The sequence below is a fragment of the Tachypleus tridentatus genome, chromosome 2 (genome assembly GCF_004210375.1).
Source record: "Tachypleus tridentatus isolate NWPU-2018 chromosome 2, ASM421037v1, whole genome shotgun sequence".
In the NCBI taxonomy this organism is placed as follows: Eukaryota; Metazoa; Arthropoda; class Merostomata; order Xiphosura; family Limulidae; genus Tachypleus; species Tachypleus tridentatus.
This window is the reverse complement of record NC_134826.1, coordinates 145,550,034-145,570,244: the sequence shown is the minus strand read 5'-3', so window position 1 is coordinate 145,570,244 and position 20,211 is coordinate 145,550,034. Positions and strand designations below refer to the sequence as shown.

The 20,211-nt window shown below is 35.8% G+C and overlaps 2 protein-coding genes and 1 long non-coding RNA gene across 6 annotated transcripts in view; 2 read left to right on the top strand and 1 right to left on the bottom strand.

Moving 5' to 3' along the window:
* LOC143245303 (uncharacterized) overlaps positions 1-16,121 on the bottom strand; it is a 29,727-nt gene extending 13,606 nt beyond the window's left edge. Inside the window, exons 1-2 of one of the 2 annotated variants that reach the window (XM_076491492.1) lie at positions 13,250-16,117; positions 11,116-11,266 (exon numbers count right to left, since the gene is read on the bottom strand). In XM_076491492.1, coding sequence (XP_076347607.1) covers positions 11,116-11,266; positions 13,250-15,229 — 2,131 coding nt within the window. In that variant the 5' untranslated portion in view covers positions 15,230-16,117. Of the gene's footprint in view, positions 1-11,115; positions 11,267-13,249 lie in introns of both variants that reach the window. The other variant, XM_076491493.1, reaches the window with a different exon arrangement.
* Positions 1-20,211, top strand: part of LOC143245306 (uncharacterized) — a 355,844-nt gene that overhangs the window by 216,536 nt on the left and 119,097 nt on the right. The window lies entirely within an intron of this gene.
* On the top strand, positions 11,202-19,969 carry LOC143245304 (uncharacterized). Its single transcript, XR_013025561.1, has 3 exons — positions 11,202-11,331; positions 17,194-17,321; positions 19,293-19,969. It is a non-coding gene; the product is annotated as an uncharacterized LOC143245304 (long non-coding RNA).

Below are 20,211 nucleotides of genomic sequence, written 5' to 3'. Positions count from 1 at the left end.
GAAACCATAGACACAAAGCTCAGTGGTAAAAGCCGTCTACGCGCCCCAGTATCTAACACAGTCATGAAAGATCTTCGTCTGCAAAAGTCAGCAGGGAAATGGGGTGTGCTCTGAATATGAAAAAAGGCTTACGGTGGAGCCTTCCCAACTGGAAACTACGAATTCGTAATGTTGTCAGGATACACAGCCGTCAGATAGAATATGACCAGACTTGGTGACTGCGATGACGTGATGAAACTTTAAAATCGTTTTGATATAATTTAATCAACCTTTGTAATTTTGTCATTTTTCCCCGCGAAACAATATAAGTTTCAGTTTACCACTGACAAGCTATATATAACTTACAGTTCTCCCCCGGTAAACTTGCGCTTTGCCTCCGAGGAAACCCTATATCTTTGACCCAAGTTATAACACATCTTTGTACTTTCGAAATCAGTCTTCTTATGGAAAGCTAAGGGTAGATGTAGAGGTTAACCCACTCTAATATATGATAATGACTTCTCCCAACTTAATGCATGTGGCGATCAATGACAAACAATATTTATGTGTTGAATATGTGGGAGATCAATTAGAGTGTGTAACTGAAATATTGTTTAGTCACAAGTAAAATACATCGGAAGTCGAAACTAAACTAGACGAATTATTTGTTACTTTGCTGATTCAATAACATAGAATTCTTTGAACGTTTTATTTTATCTCCACCAGATGGAGCCTAACCAGGAATTAAAACAGTTTTTTTTTTCTATTGAATTTCGCGCAAGTCTACATGAAGGCTATCTGCGCTAGCCGTCCTTAATTTAACAGTGTAAGACTAGAAGGAAGGCAGCTAGTCATCACCACCCACCGTCAACTCTTGGGTACTCGTTTACCAACGAATAGTGGGATTGACCGTCACATTATAACGCCCCCACGGCTGAACGGGCGAGTATGTTTGGTGCGACGGGGATTCGAACCCGCGACCCTCAGATGACGAGTCGAATGTCTTAACCCACCTGGCCATGCCGAGCCAATTAAAACAGAGATGTGTCATTTCAACGCGCTATTTTTGCCGGAGCTAAGATATGGAATTTTCTTTTTTTAAAATCGAAAGATGGCGACACTACAATTAATTGTAAGTGTTCCGGCAAATTGCGAATTGTTATTTTAGTGACGTAATCAACTGCGGGTCCTTCCCCTAGATCCTCCCAATTTGTAACACTGAAGTTTAAATAGTTATCTTCCACGATAACTATCAACAGGGATTAGCACTTTGCACATCTGTCTTTTTTTTTTCTATCTTTTTCGATTTTTATATAATCGCAGGTGTAACAAGTTATACCTATTGAACACGTTCTGAATTGTAAGATAAATGTATAGTTTTAATAGATTAATTTTTTCAACAACAATTACTTTGAACCCAAGTGAATAAACAAACAAAACGAATTAACGACACATACCACTAGTCATTTCTGGTTGCAGCAGTTTTGTCGTATCATTACTGTTGTTTGACCGATAGCTGACCACATGTTTGAAGGGGTTGTGTTATTGAGTGTAGAAATGTAGAGGGCGTGCTTAGATGTTTGTTTTATATTTACTACTACAGGTATAAAGGTAAAACTTTGCTGTTGTTTGTTATGTATCTGTGTGCATGTGGGTGGTGGCAGAATCTTTGCCACTTTATTGATACTAAAGCAATTAGAACTATACTTTGAGAAAGGGGAAAACGTGGGTTGATTACGTTGCCTCCCCAGTGGCACAGAGGTATTTTTTTTCGGATTTATAACGTGAGAATTCGAGTTTCGATACCCGTGGTGGGCAGAGCACAGATAGCCCATTGTGTAGCTTTGTGCTTAATAGACAGATACTCACATACACACCTATGTATAGATACATAGATAGATACCCACATACACACCTATGTACAGATATATAGATAGATACCCACATACACACCTATGTATAGATATATAGATAGATACCCACATACACACCTATGTACAGATATATAGATAGATACCCACATACACACCGATGTACAGATATATAGATAGATACCCACATACACACCCATGTATAAATACATAGATAGATACCCACATACACACCTATGTATAGATACATAGATAGATACCCACATACACACCTATGTACAGATACATAGATAGATACCCACATACACACCTATGTACAGATACATAGATAGATACCCACATACACACCTATGTACAGATACATAGATAGATACCCACATACACACCGATGTACAGATATATAGATAGATACCCACATACACACCTATGTACAGATACATAGATAGATACCCACATACACACCTATGTATAGATACATAGATAGATACCCACATACACACCTATGTATAGATACATAGATAGATACCCACATACACAGCTATGTACAGATATATAGATAGATACCCACATACACACCTATGTACGGATATATAGATAGATACCCACATACACACCTATGTACGGATATATAGATAGATACCCACATACACACCTATGTACGGATATATAGATAGATACCCACATACACACCTATGTACAGATATATAGATAGATACCCACATACACACCTATGTACAGATATATAGATAGATACCCAGATACACACCTATGTACGGATATATAGATAGATACCCACATACACACCTATGTATAGATACATAGATAGATACCCACATACACACCTATGTATAGATACATAGACAGATACCCACATACACACCTATGTATAGGTATATAGATAGATACCCAGATACACACCTATGTACAGATACATAGATAGATACCCAGATTCACACCTATGTATAGATATATAGATAGATACCCACATACACACCTATGTATAGGTATATAGATAGATACCCACATACACACCTATGTACAGATATATAGATAGATACCCACATACACACCTATGTACAGATACATAGATAGATACCCACATACACACCTATGTACAGATACATAGATAGATACCCAGATACACACCTATGTATAGATACATAGATAGATACCCAGATACACACCTATGTACAGATACATAGATAGATACCCACATACACACCTATGTACAGATACATAGATAGATACCCACATACACACCTATGTATAGATACATAGACAGATACCCACATACACACCTATGTACAGATACATAGATAGATACCCACATACACACCTATGTACAGATACATAGATAGATACCCACATACACACCTATGTATAGATACATAGATAGATACCCACATACACACCTATGTATAGATACATAGATATATACCCACATACACACCTATGTATAGATACATAGATATATACCCACATACACACCTATGTACAGGTACATAGATAGATACCCACATACACACCTATGTACAGATACATAGATAGATACCCACATACACACCTATGTACAGATACATAGATAGATACCCAGATACACACCTATGTATAGATACATAGATAGATACCCAGATACACACCTATGTACAGATACATAGATAGATACCCACATACACACCTATGTACAGATACATAGATAGATACCCACATACACACCTATGTATAGATACATAGATAGATACCCACATACACACCTATGTACAGATACATAGATGAATACCCACATACACACCTATGTACAGGTACATAGATAGATACCCACATACACACCTATGTACAGGTACATAGATAGATACCCACATACACACCTATGTATAGGTATATAGATAGATACCCACATACACACCTATGTATAGGTATATAGATAGATACCCACATACACACCTATGTATAGGTATATAGATAGATACCCACATACACACCTATGTAGAGATAAATAGATAGATACCCACATACACACCTATGTACAGATACATAGATAGATACCCACATACACACCTATGTACAGATACATAGATAGATACCCACATACACACCTATGTACAGATACATAGATAGATACCCACATACACACCTATGCATAGATACATAAATAGATTAAAATCATTCTTTTTGTTTCATATTATTTGTTTCGTACTTCATAATATTTTGAAATTCATAAATTAAAACTAAACACTATAGTCCCTCTGGTGGACAGTTCCAAATTATAAAGGCAGAAGGAAGTCCTAGTTGCGTTGCCACAAATAAACTGTTTCGTACATTGCTGTGGGCCGTTTTACTGTCTAATCTCATCTGTGTGTGGGTTTTCCTATAACAAAGTCACATCAGGCTATCTGCTGAGCCCACCGAGGGGAATCGAACCTCTAATTTTAGAGTTGTAAATCCAGAGACTTACCGCTGATTTAGCGTGGGCATCTGTGTCTAATAAAGATCAACCTGTACATTATTATAATAACGACACTAAGATATCATAGGTTTCTTTATTCACAGGTATGTACTCTCAGTTTCATAATAACGATTCTAAGATGTCATGGGTTTCTTTATTTACAGGTATATACTCTCAGTTTTATAATAACGATTCTAAGATGTCATGGGTTTCTTTATTTACAGGTATATACTCTCAGTTTTATAATAACGATTCTAATATATCATGGGTTTCTTTATTTACAGGTATGTACTCTCAGTTTTATAATAACGATTCTAAGATGTCATGGGTTTCTTTATTTACAGGTATATACTCTCAGTTTTATAATAACGATTCTAAGATTCTAATATATCATGGGTTTCTTTATTTACAGGTATATACTGTCAGTTTTATAATAACGATTCTAAGATGTCATGGGTTTCTTTATTCACAGGTATATACTCTCAGTTTTATATTAACGATTCTAATATATCATGGGTTTCTTTATTTACAGGTATATACTCTCAGTTTTATAATAACGATTCTAATATATCATGGGTTTCTCTATTTACAGGTATATACTCTCAGTTTTATAATAACGATTCTAATATATCATGGGTTTCTCTATTTACAGGTATATACTCTCAGTTTTATAATAACGATTCTAAGATGTCATGGGTTTCTTTATTCACAGGTATATACTCTCAGTTTTATAATAACGATTCTAAGATGTCATGGGTTTCTTTATTTACAGGTATATACTCTCAGTTTTATAATAACGATTCTAAGATGTCATGGGTTTCTTTATTTACAGGTATATACTCTCAGTTTTATAATAACGATTCTAAGATGTCATGGGTTTCTTTATTTACAGGTATATACTCTCAGTTTTATAATAACGATTCTAAGATATCATAGGTTTCTTTATTTACAGGTATATACTCTTAGTTTTATAATAACGATTCTAATATATCATGGGTTTCTTTATTTACAGGTATATACTCTCAGTTTTATAATAACGGTTCTAAGATTCTAATATATCATGGGTTTCTGTATTTACAGGTATATACTGTCAGTTTTATAATAACGATTCTAAGATGTCATGGGTTTCTTTATTCACAGGTATATACTCTCAGTTTTATAATAACGATTCTAATATATCATGGGTTTCTTTATTTACAGGTATATACACTCAGTTTTATAATAACGATTCTAATATATCATGGGTTTCTCTATTTACAAGTATATACTCTCAGTTTTATAATAACGATTCTAATATATCATGGGTTTCTTTATTTACAGGTATATACTCTCAGTTTTATAATAACGATTCTAATATATCATGGGTTTCTCTATTTACAGGTATATACTCTCAGTTTTATAATAACGATTCTAAGATGTCATGGGTTTCTTTATTTACAGGTATATACTCTCAGTTTTATAATAACGATTCTAATATATCATGGGTTTCTTTATTTACAGGTATGTACTCTCAGTTTTATAATAACGATTCTAAGATGTCATGGGTTTCTTTATTTACAGGTATATACTCTCAGTTTTATAATAACGATTCTAAGATGTCATGGGTTTCTTTATTTACAGGTATATACTCTCAGTTTTATAATAACGATTCTAATATATCATGGGTTTCTTTATTTACAGGTATATACTCTGTTTTATAATAACGATTCTAATATATCATGGGTTTCTTTATTTACAGGTATATACTCTCAGTTTTATAATAACGATTCTAATATATCATGGGTTTCTTTATTTACAGGTATGTACTCTCAGTTTTATAATAACGATTCTAATATATCATGGGTTTCTTTATTTACAGGCATGTACTCTCAGTTTTATAATAACGATTCTAATATATCATGGGTTTCTTTATTTACAGGTATATACTCTCAGTTTTATAATAACGATTCTAATATATCATGGGTTTCTTTATTTACAGGTATGTACTCTCAGTTTTATAATAACGATTCTAATATATCATGGGTTTCTTTATTTACAGGTATATACTCTCAGTTTTATAATAACGATTCTAATATATCATGGGTTTCTTTATTTACAGGTATGTACTCTCAGTTTTATAATAACGATTCTGATATATCATGGGTTTCTTTATTTACAGGTATATACTGTCAGTTTTATAATAACGATTCTAAGATGTCATGGGTTTCTTTATTTACAGGTATATACTCTCAGTTTTATAATAACGATTCTAAGATGTCATGGGTTTCTTTATTCACAGGTATATACTCTCAGCTTTATAATAACGATTCTAATATATCATGGGTTTCTTTATTTACAGGTATGTACTCTCAGTTTTATAATAACGATTCTAATATATCATGGGTTTCTTTATTTACAGGTATATACACTCAGTTTTATAATAACGATTCTAATATATCATGGGTTTCTCTATTTACAGGTATATACTCTCAGTTTTATAATAACGATTCTAATATATCATGGGTTTCTTTATTTACAGGTATATACTCTCAGTTTTATAATAACGATTCTAATATATCATGGGTTTCTCTATTTACAGGTATATACTCTCAGTTTTATAATAACGATTCTAAGATGTCATGGGTTTCTCTATTTACAGGTATATACTCTCAGTTTTATAATAACGATTCTAATATATCATGGGTTTCTTTATTTACAGGTATGTACTCTCAGTTTTGTAATAACGATTCTAAGATGTCATGGGTTTCTTTATTTACAGGTATATACTCTCAGTTTTATAATAACGATTCTAAGATGTCATGGGTTTCTTTATTTACAGGTATATACTCTCAGTTTTATAATAACGATTCTAATATATCATGGGTTTCTTTATTTACAGGTATATACTCTGTTTTATAATAACGATTCTAATATATCATGGGTTTCTTTATTTACAGGTATATACTCTCAGTTTTATAATAACGATTCTAATATATCATGGGTTTCTTTATTTACAGGTATGTACTCTCAGTTTTATAATAACGATTCTAATATATCATGGGTTTCTTTATTTACAGGTATGTACTCTCAGTTTTATAATAACGATTCTAATATATCATGGGTTTCTTTATTTACAGGTATATACTCTCAGTTTTATAATAACGATTCTAATATATCATGGGTTTCTTTATTTACAGGTATGTACTCTCAGTTTTATAATAACGATTCTAATATATCATGGGTTTCTTTATTTACAGGTATATACTCTCAGTTTTATAATAACGATTCTAATATATCATGGGTTTCTTTATTTACAGGTATGTACTCTCAGTTTTATAATAACGATTCTGATATATCATGGGTTTCTTTATTTACAGGTATATACTGTCAGTTTTATAATAACGATTCTAAGATGTCATGGGTTTCTTTATTTACAGGTATATACTCTCAGTTTTATAATAACGATTCTAAGATGTCATGGGTTTCTTTATTCACAGGTATATACTCTCAGCTTTATAATAACGATTCTAATATATCATGGGTTTCTTTATTTACAGGTATGTACTCTCAGTTTTATAATAACGATTCTAATATATCATGGGTTTCTTTATTTACAGGTATATACTCTCAGTTTTATAATAACGATTCTAATATATCATGGGTTTCTTTATTTACAGGTATATACTCTCAGTTTTATAATAACGATTCTAATATATCATGGGTTTCTTTATTTACAGGTATATACTCTCAGTTTTATAATAACGGTTCTAAGATGTCATGGGTTTCTTTATTTACAGGTATATACTCTCAGTTTTATAATAACGATTCTAAGATGTCATGGGTTTCTTTATTTACAGGTATATACTCTCAGTTTTATAATAACGATTCTAATATATCATGGGTTTCTTTATTTACAGGTATGTACTCTCAGTTTTATAATAACGATTCTAATATATCATGGGTTTCTTTATTTACAGGTATATACTCTCAGTTTTATAATAACGATTCTAATATATCATGGGTTTCTTTATTTACAGGTATGTACTCTCAGTTTTATAATAACGATTCTAATATATCATGGGTTTCTTTATTTACAGGTATATACTCTCAGCTTTATAATAACGATTCTAATATATCATGGGTTTCTTTATTTACAGGTATGTACTCTCAGTTTTATAATAACGATTCTAAGATGTCATGGGTTTCTTTATTTACAGGTAATTTTTCCATGATGAAAAAACTGATAATATTATATCAATAACTCAAGCATTCTCAAAAATGTGTGTGTGCATGTTTTTTTTATAACAAAGCCACTTCGGGCTATCTGCTTACCCCACCGAGGGGAACCGAATCCCTGATTTTAGCGTTGTTAATCCGTAGACTTACCGAGGTACTAGCAGGCAGCTGAACAAACGATTTATCATCGAGTTAATTTTCATCTCGTCGGCCATAAAATAAATATTAACTCTGTTTTTCTCGTATTAAAAACCCGTTTAACACCTGACATAAATTGCGTTTAATTTTCATACCTTAGACATTCACTTGGAAAGAGTAATCTGATGACCGCGGGTTCGAATCCCCGTCACACCAAACATGCTCGCCCTTTCAGCCGTGGGGGCGTTATTATGTGATGGTCAATCACACTATTCCTTGGTAAAAGAGTAGCCCGAGAGTTGGTGGTGGGTGGTGATGACTAGCTGCCTTCCCTCTAGTCTTACACTGCTAAATTAGGAACGGCTAGCGCAGATAGCCCTCGTGTAGCTTTGCGCGAAATTTTAAACAAGCAAACAATTGCTAAACCCTGTAGTATAGGATTAAGTCTTATTGAAATTCTCAAGTGTGAACAAGTGTAAGACTAAACAGTGGATAAGTAAGCCTGAAAGTGAACAATTTCTGTGAATGGACTAGGAAATTCCGTTTTTATAACGACTACGCAATGGTTATGTTACTTTAGTATTTAACTCAGTACTTCTCACCAACCGTGGGATTTCACACACAAAACTCTAAAGATATTAATATATAAACTCTTATGGATTTTCATTATTCTTGCATTTTAGTGACTTGCGACCAGAAGCAAACCAGTCTCTGTATGAAAACGGTTAATAATTGCTGATAAAATATAATATTAAAATAACTACACAATGGGCTATCTGTGCTGTGCCTGCTAGGAGTATCAAAACTCGTGCCCCCCCCCCCAGTGGCTCAGCGGTGTGTCTGCGGACTTACAACGCTAAAAACCGGGTTTCGATACCCGTGGTGGGCAGAGCACAGATAGCCCATTGTGTAGCTTTGTGCTTAAATCAAAACAACAAAACTCGTTTTTAGCATTATAAGCCTTTTGGGAGTAATATTCTGAAGGAGATATGTTTAAATAAAGTCTGCAACGCGGAATTTTATCGTTCGTTTTAACAATTGTAAAAACACTAAAGAGATATCTTGACATAACCATATCTAATTTTGAACCGACAAACTTGATGAAAGGCAGCTTGTCAACGGCACCCACTTCCAACCGACAAACCAGATGGAAGCTGTTAGTCAACGGCATCCACTTCCAACCGACAAACCAGATGGAAACAGCTAGTCAACGGTACCTACTTCCAGTTCTTTGACTTTTCTTGTTTGACATGAAACATTCACCGCTAAAAAGTGCGGAGCACATTTTTTGCGACAACGGTCCGCAACCTTGAATCCTCAGATTTATAAATACACACGTTATTTTTTTACCCATTCTACCCTGGCTCTGGTAAGATTTCGGTTCAATATCGAAAAAAAGGAGATTTTAAATAATACTGAATCGTCTATACACTGGTATTTTTAGTCTCAGCTGTATATACCTGTAGAGAGAGAAAGAGGGTCTTGTCCTTTGGTATACAGCATTTACCAACAATCTTCCTCACCCAACTCAACAACAACAACAACAGAATAGCATTTCGTACAGTTATTCAAATACACACAAACAGTTATATATGTATGCAGGGTCGTAGATTCTGGGATGTATGGTGCATACAGTCATTCCCCCCCTACAGTTTGGTCTGTTGAATTGTTTTATTGCATCACAGGCCTACAAATTGTGTGTTTGTTTTTGTGATTCTCGTGTTCTTACCAATCGAATTACATAATTAGGCCTAGATGTAGGCTTTTTCAGTAGCCCAAATGTACATCCTTAATATAGGCGTGCTTCTAAGCTTTTCGATCTAAGCAATAGTTCGTAAGTATCAGTCAGTAGACCTAAGTACACATGCAAGTATCGTAGCAACAAGATTACTCTGTGACTGCATGTTTACAGCTTTCAGGTTCACGTAATCAGAGATTACCAATTTGTAAATTGAACAGTCCACATAAGTGGTTGCAAAAATCATCCCCACCCCATCGGGTGTAAAAAAAAATCTACGCCCGTTATGCATGCATATAAAATCAAAGTCTGTGACCATCATATTTGTGTCTGTACAAAAAGAAATTGGGGTTTTACGTTTATAAATTAGTAAGACCGTATTAATTAGCTTACACTAGAATACGGTTAGGAAACTTACTGAACTGACTTACCCAACATAACTTATGATAGTTTACAGTACGGTGAGAATGATTGAAAACAAAACCAGCAATAAATAACTTTATTTAACTAAATTAGGGACGACTAGCACAGATAGCCCTCGAGTAGCTGTGTGCGAAATTCAAAAAACAAACAAATAACTTTAAAGCTCTTACAAAATATCAAGCCAGACGCCAGTCACTGCTTGATTCACGCACGAGGTGCAGAACAAGAGGCCGTCTTCTCTTCTGTTTGTTTAAAATTTCCGATTGGTTTACATATCGATTTGTTGTTAGAAGTAATGTACCTACCCGTTACACCATTTATTTCTGTTGAAATTTGAGTTCTTGAGTGTTTGTCCAGAAGATTATAGCCTGGAGAAACTTCAAGGTCATCCTGTATGTGCGACGTTCCAGCAGGATATGTGAATACCGTTGGCTCCTCGTCAAACTGGATTGCAAGCTAAAGAACAACACAACGACACGAAGAAAGTGAGAACACAGTATCGTTTCCGACTGTAAACATACGTAAGTGAAGACATTAGTAAACACAGTAGACGTCATTATAACGTTCTTAAAATGAACATTAACCCTAAGGCGGGAAATACGTTCAGTCACAACCACCCGAAAATATCTGTTACAACCAGTCCCATTTTATGACATATTGTAATACTGACCACAGTTCTGTACGAAAATACGTTATGTTATTGTAATGGTTTGGTTTGAAACAATAATCAGTGATGACGAGAAACCCACTTGTTGAGAAATTTATATGCTAAAACGGCTCGTTTGGGCTGAGAAAACACTTTACATAGAAGAGCGAACAACGTTTCGACCTTCTTCGGTCATCGTCAGGTTACCCGACTCGGGCGCGAACCCGTGACCCTCAGATTACGAAGCGCACGCCTTAACGCGCTAGGCCATGCCAGGCCCTTAAAGCTAGGGTATAATAAAATTATTAAAATATTTGTTAACAAGAAATGAAAAGTTTGCTTTTTCAGAAGGTTACTTATAATTTAGAAACAAATCGGGAAAATGTTGCTTATAATAAGTATATATGTACGTGTTTCCAATAGATAGAAATATGTGTGAAATGTAAGTACAGATGTGATGTTTAAAATAAAAAACTTGATAAGTTCAAGGTATCAATACGATCTTTTAAGTTAAGAAATATAAAGCTTCTGCTGTATATCTTTTTACACCTATTACACTGATTTCAAGTTACAATCGAAATGTTTATTTGCTTGTTTTAGAGTAAAGCCACACTGGCCTATCTGCTGTGTCCACCGTGGGGAACTGAACCCCACATTTGTAAGTTTGTAGACTTATCGATTTCCCACCAGGAAATTACAACTCGAAGACGCCAGAAATGTAAAAATTTCTGAATATTAAAGTGCAGGTTTTCTTCTCGGAGTATACCGACTGCTGGTCACACACTGAATATTAAAGTACAGGTTTTCTTCTCGGAGTATACCGACTGCTGGTCACACTCTGAATATTAAAGTGCAGTATTTCTTCTCGGAGTATACCGACTGCTGGTCACACACTGAATATTAAAGTGCAGTATTTCTTCTCGTAGTATACCGACTGCTGGTCACACACTGAATATTAAAGTGCAGGTTTTCTTCTCGGAGTATACCGACTGCTGGTCACACACTGAATATTAAAGTGCAGGTTTTCTTCTCGGAGTATACCGACTGCTGGTCACACACTGAATATTAAAGTGCAGGTTTTCTTCTCGGAGTATACCGACTGCTGGTCACACACTGACTATTAAAGTGCAGGTTTTCTTCTCGGGTATACCGACTGCTGGTCACACACTGAATATTAAAGTACAGGTTTTCTTCTCGGGTATACCGACTGCTGGTCACACACTGAATATTAAAGTACAGGTTTTCTTCTCGGAGTATACCGACTGCTGGTCACACACTGAATATTAAAGTGCAGGTTTTCTTCTCGGAGTATACCGACTGCTGGTCACACATTTTCAAAGATTACGGCCGGAAATATTACATTTATGTGAAATATAGCTCAGGATTTGGTGATTACTTCCTAACGTCGGCCTGGCATGGCCAATCGTGTTGAGGCGTGCAATTCGCGCCAAACATGCTCGCCCTCCCAGCCGTGGGGGCGTTATAAGGTGACGGTCAATCCCGCTATTCGTTGGTAAAAGAGTAGCCCAAGAGTTGGCGGTGGGTGGTGATGACTAGCTGCCTTCCCTCTAGTCTTACACTGCTAACTTAGGGACGGCTAGCACAGATAGCCCTCGAGTAGCTTTGTGCGAAATTCAGAAACAAACAAACAATCCTAACGTCAAGTGTTATTGTAAAAGTTTCTCGTACAATAATGTATTTTGTGAACTTATAAAATCACCAGTGATCCAGACTGTCTTTATAGTCCATCTAAACAAATTAGTGAAAACAAATTATAGAAAGAAAAATGTTACCTTCTTATTCCTAGTCGTAAGAAAAGCACTTTTTCCTACTTTCGTGTTCTCACCAATAAATGCAAGTCCTGAAACCAGCGAGAGGTTCAGACCAACTTCTGTTTCTTTGTGTGTATATTCTTCGTCTTCGTACTCTCGACTCTCGCCAAAATTACCATCAATCATTATACCATTGGAATTACCATTTGTTAGTTGTATCTTCTTTTGAAAAGCGTGGTTAGAAGATGTACCCCAAGGTTTGGGGTGCAGAGCTATGTTTGGCTGTACATCCTTCCCTCTAAAGTCAAACACTATTGTGTTCTTATTAGAAGAAGGCTTCTGTGGCCACAAAGAAGCTTTATTCCCAAGAAGTGCACTTGATCGAAGAACTTCTCCAATGACTTTTTCTTCTTGTTGATTTCGTGAAACATCGGGTGGTTTGGTAGAGTGCAACGTAGAACAGTGCTCTTTCACATCTTCTGGAAACTTCTCAACTTCACCAGTTTTATGAGTAATGGGCTTACGTATATTTTCATATCTTAACATTGGTTCAGTAGCTGATGGTTCATTTTCACGTGGTTTCAAAGGTTCTTTGGACTGATATTTGGGTGCAGGAGAGACCGTTGTTACTGTTGCAATGTCTGTATTTTTTGTTGTTGAACTGCCTGCTGGGATTTTTAAATTTGATGATAGCTCTCGTTTAGGAACAGAAGGCGCTTTGGCTTTCTTTGTTCGTCTTGTGGATCTTTGATTAGGCTTAGGTTTCACCAACAGAGTTCTCTTTCCTCCAAATACCATGGTCGATCCCTGAGACCGAATTCTTTCCAAAGCTTCACTAGAAACGGACCTCACACCATCTTCGAGTTCTCGACATGTTTTAAGGTGGCCTGACGAAATATCTTTACTATTTTCTTTAGTTTCATTGGTTTTGGTTTTTCCCTCGTGACAAGTGACTGAAGGACTCCTTTTAGAAGTATTTTGTGGTTTGAAACTTACAGTCACGTCATTTATATGTGGTTCCAACTTGACCACCCTACTTTTCTGACCATATCTGTCATTAGTTCGTTTGGTGACCGATTTGTCAAGTAACTCTTTTTGTGGCTGTGTTGAGGGTTTAATAATCAATGTTACTGGGCATAAAGAGGTTATGTTTTCCACTTCACTTTTCACTATTGGTTGTCTTTTGAGTTTCACCTGTTGATAGGAATTAATACTATTAGTCGGTAATTCAAATATTCGTTTATACGTACGTACAGTGTCGCGTTTGCAAAAGTTGTCGTCACTTAAGTTAAAAGTATAATTAGTTCTGTTTTCTTCCTGAGTACTGGCATTCGGTGAGCACTGACCAGATCGTCGAGCCTGCGCAGACTGTTCTAGGATTACTACATTTTCGTTATTGAGCACTGAATTGGACATTTGACCGCGAAGAGAATAAAGATTTTTAACTGGTGGTGGTCTTCTATGATGCGTCTGTTTCGGTTTGTGGTTATGTTGTAGAGGGTTTACTGTATCACCTTGCACACTGTCTCTACCTCTGGAAATTGTAAAATTATCATGTTTAACTGAATTCTTTTCAGTTTTATTATCTACAAAATATGCCTTCTCTGATGTCGTCGTGCTAGTAGCCACTTTGATTGATTGTCTTAGATTTTCATTTGCTTCCACGTCAGCCATTAATTTCCTATTTCCAATGTATTCTTGTGAGTTATTGTTTTCTATTTCACTAACGAACTTGGATTTAAGTTTATTCACTATTCCAGGTCCCCATACCAGTTCCTTCTCGTCTTCCTTCATAAAATGCGAAGAAGAGATTGGACTAACATTGTTAGATACTGGAGATAATACATGGAATCGATCTTGTGAGGTGTCTCTTTCGCTTAAGTTTTTATTTTTACAGACTTCTGTGCGGCCTTTAATGGTATTTTCTCGCATACTAGAAGCTGAACTAATCCTCGCTGTGCTGGGCACCATTATCACGTCACTTTGATTCTCAATATGCATTTGCTTTACGTTTCTAACTGACGACTCTGAAGCGGCAGATGAACTAATGTTTCCTGCACTGGTCGTTGTTTGACCACCAGGTCCACGAGAAGTCGTGCTAGGTAACAGCAGCTGGAAAGACCGCTCACCCGCAATATGCTTACACGTGCCGTGAAATTCTGCCTTAGCCCTTTCGCTCAGGTAACCTATCCGGGTTGGCGGAGACTTCCACGGTTCTGTAGTTGTTACAACATAACGTTTCTCGATAGCAGGGTCCGATATTACTTGCTTGTACAGGGTTCGCTTCCTCTTTAAAAAGTTCCTCAACCCATTTGGGTTGCTCGTCTTTTGTTATCGGTAGACGCCAACATAATACGTTCCTAGTGAAACCTCGTCATCAATAGTTGCTTTTTACAAGGGTTCCTCCCTCCTATTCCTTATACACCCCTCGATTTCAAGTTATTATATCCAGGGCGATCCTTAACCACGTCAAACCGGCCTGTCACTGGTTCACTTACCTTGTTTCACAGAAACTGTCACTAACAGTGAGGGAAATCCCAAATTCATCAGTCTTCATTCTAAGAAGTTACTTATTCCTTGGAGCCTAAGACATATTAACGTTGAGGATTAATTCGATTTTCGTACATCGATTTAGCAGAGATTTGATTAAGTTATTTATCAAGGATTAAACACAAATAAACCTTTTAGCGTCTTATGAACACACTAATCAACAGTTTTAACATTAACTGAAAATACATTTTAACAAGTTCTAGGCTTAACCAGTGTAAAATATTAGCTACTATCTGGCACTCCTTGCCACTCGTGAATAGCTCAACGCCATTTTGGAAAACTGTTGCTTTACTAAACTTTTTTACTTACTTATATTATTCATGCTGTTAATTCTAACGTATGTAGTCTCGAGATCAAAGTTTGCTGATAAAGCAATTTTGAGTAACCTCGAAAGTTTTAATAATAAAAAAATCACGCTTTATCATGTGCGTTATTGCTGCCACCTATTGAGAACTAACTGTACTTCGTCATCACATGGATTATCAAAATTCAACATAAACTAAAACCGTATTTTAACTCCTTGAAAACGTAATATTTAAGGCAATTTTTATACAATTTATTAACGTAATTTATATAATTACAATAAAAATTTTGAAAAACAGGCATGAAATAGGTATTTCAATGCAAAAAAAATTACAGAAACAGGGTACAAATGAATACGCAAAATCATACAAAAATCCTACATAAGCAGTCATATACTGCTCCCTCTACATTCTGAAAAGAACATAAACTTTTGTCCACAACTAAGTATCGAATTCCTTTCACTTACATCAATTTAGATTTGTATGAAAATGTTAAAATGAATAATATTATTACATATGTAAAAGACGGCTGGTATGGGTAGAGATTGTTTGTTTGTTTGTTTGTTTGTTTGAATTTCGGGCAAAGCTACTCGAGGGCTATTTGCGCTAGCCGTTCCTAATTTAGGAGTGTAGTCAATAAAACAAAAAATGCTGTACTAATTGAAAGGATCCCAGGGTAAAAGCTGTAATGTGAGACACAAAATGTACCGTTGGTTTTGGGGGAAACTGCAGAAGTAAAACTGATGGATTATTTTTGTTTCAATTTGTTTTTTGGTTATAACAAACTAATATAATTAGTAAGAGGGTTGGATTTTCTGTTGCTAATGCAGTCCATCTTTTTTTATTTTCTTTTAATTTGCTTATCTCTATCAGTATTAATATTCTAAATATATATATATGTATATTAGTGAAATTAAATAACTTGTATCTAAATGAAGTTAAATGCATATACAATATCATGAGGAAGGACTGTGTTAAAAACAGCAAATCCCAATCTCTGATTAGTTATATTATAACCCTAAAATATTTAAGCCATAAATCTAAACACATTAACATGAAATTTAAAAAACAATTTTTATAATACGCTTCATTTTTTCTTTCTTTTTTTTAAAGAGGTTCTGGTGTACAACGAGGGATTATAAAATTATTCCTAGGTTTTGGAAGTGACTACGGAAGTAGAACCCACATTGCGATGAAGATACACCGTCTATCAGCTTCAACCTCCAATTCGCTAGTCTCACGTAAGGAAATTGGGAGAGCGAGAAGTGGGTGCTCAAGCCCACAACGTCCAACATCTATATCACCCTTCACTCCCTGCAGCTAGTTGTGGGAAGATGTCTTTCTCTCTTACTATCTACTACCTTTTACTGTCTGCCACCTCATTAGATTCGTGGTCAGCCGACGTTCCGATGGACTCCCGTTCCTTCTACCTCTGTTAGTTCCTAAATGTACCCACAGGATCGCGCAACAGCACTCTGCTCTACCGTAGGACGTTATTTGGGGCCGCGTTGCGATGTATTTTGTTGGTAGGTACCTGCAAGCTTTCAATTGGCGCGGTGAGGGTATACCTGTGGAACTCTTGTACAACGGACTTGTGTGTCACACGCAGGTGGAGTCTGTCAGGTACAGGTTGATCCTCTGTTCGACGTCAGTGGAGATCTGGGAAAGGATGGCGGGTCCCAACGCTCTCCGCTGAGACGATCCTGTACCACGTGCCGGATCCCCGTTGCCAGTCACACGATCCTGTACCACGTGCCGGATCCCGTTGCCAGTCACCCGCCCTTTTTCTTTCAGTACACTCTGATAGTCTTTATGTACGTCATCTGGCTTGTTCGAGCCGAATTAGTTTTCGAGCAGGCACCAGTGTCGTACTTTAAGATACTGGGTAGGGTCACGTATAGGTTGTTACTCCGTATCGAGGCGGACTTTCGGCGGCTGAGTTACAGGGACTTTTTCCATCTATAGCGGCCGGACGTCTCACTTTTTGTATATATTTGTCTGTTCTTTCATAAATATTAGCCTGGCATGGCCAAGCGCGTAGGGCGTGCGACTCGTAGTCCGAAGGTCGCGGGTTCGCGCCCGCGTCGCGCTAAACATGCTCGCCCTCCCAGCCGTGAGGGCGTTATAATGTGACGGTCAATCCCACTATTCGTTGGTAAAAGAGTAGCCCACGAGTTGGCGGTGGGTGGTGATGACTACCTGCCTTCCCTCTAGTCTTACACTGCTAAATTAGGGACGGCTAGCACAGATAGCCCTCGAGTAGCTTTGTGCGAAATTCCAAAACAAATCATAAATATTATTTTTGTATTTATTTTTTTTCTTTGTATATATATTTAATTAATTATTTTGCATATATTTAATCAATTTTAGTGTTGTTGTTTTGAATTAAGCACAAAGCTACACAATGCTCTGCCCACCACGGGTATCGAAACCCGTATTTTAGCGTTGTAAGTCCGCACACATACCGCTGAGCCACTGGGGGTTAATCAATTTTTGTTTTGTTTATATGTGAATCTCATTTTTGTTATTATTTTTTCTATATAGTTTTTCTCACTCACATATATATATATGTATGTACAGTGTGATGTTTTTCTTCGTCATGATTCATTGTGCAATTTTTGTTGTAAGAGGTAAGTTTTATCTTACTCGCCCCCAAGTGGTAGTTCCTTGTTTCCTTATTTTCATTTTTATTTATTTATTTTATTTTCTCCCTCTTTTTATGTGTATCTTTTTCTTATTCTAACTTGGGAGAGCAGTCACCTTCCCACAACAGTCTGCAGGTAGTGAAGGGTGATATAGATGTGGGACGTTGTGGGCTTGAGGACCCATTTTTTGCTAATTTTCTTACTTAGGATATATTTTATAATCCCACGTTGTAGCTTGTACCCTAGAATCTCTTTCTAAAAAATGTGCAGTGTATTTTAAAGATTTAAAATGAAAGATTTTTTTTAATTTTATGTTAATGTGTTTAGGTTTTTGGCTTGAATATTTTATGATTATAATGCGTGTGTGTAAAACGACTGGTACGAGTTGCGAAAGCACTATATAGAGGAGCGAACAACGTTTCGACTTTCTTTTGTGAACCTGACGATGACCGAAGAAGGTCGAAACGTTGTTCGCTCCTCTATATAGATCTCTCTCTATCCATACCAGCCGTTTATATGTATATATTTTTCTCTGAATTCTTCTGAATGTGAATTCTTCTTTCTTAGAAAAATATCTTTCTCCCGTAAGCAATAAGTAGCAGTCAACTTGTCTTCAACCCTCATCGGAAAGTAAGATGTGACTCTCACTCTAATAACACACCAACGGGTTCTAAAGCGAGAAACACGCCATTTGTTGGTAACGGGACAAGAGCCATGTATTCACAGGCTGGCACACTCAACAGTGATCCACTCTATGTGCAGTTTTATGAAATAAACAAGTAATCTCTTCCTCACAAATATGTAAATATTTCTAAATGTAAACCAAAATCATATTAATGTATCTGGATTTTCACAAAGCATATGACAAGGTGCCAAATAAAAGACTTGCAAAACAAATGATCTCTATACACGTAAGAGATACGTTAGTAAACTGAATACAAGAGTGACTGGAGATAAAACAAACATTTTTGTTTAATAGTCAAACTTGACTAATGCGACTAGTTGTGGTACATCATTGTTCAGTTTTAAGACCTTTGTTCTTTCTGATTTAGATCAATGACATAAGATGAAGGAATGGTCAATAGATTATTTAAATTTGCCTTAGATATCAAGGTCTTGAGTGTTGCTAGCTGCAAAGAGGACGCTGCTATTTCGGTTTCTAAAAATGTGATTGGTCTTTGGAATGTGTTGCTTTCAGATGTCATAGAGACATTAAACTTAAGTGAGTTTAAAAGAGAACTTGATAATTATATGAATTATAAGAGCTGGCTTTGAGTGTTTTTATTAATAGTTTTAATTTAGAGTATAGACAGTCTAGATGAACCAGTAGGTTTCCTATGGTCCTTAAACATTTTACTTGAAATGTTTCTTTTGCATCCTAGGAAAGTGAGCCGACCAATCATGCTAAGAAAAAACAAACTTAGCTTGAGTTACACCACTATTTTTAGAAGAAAAAAAATACAAAATTCAATTAAAATATTATTTT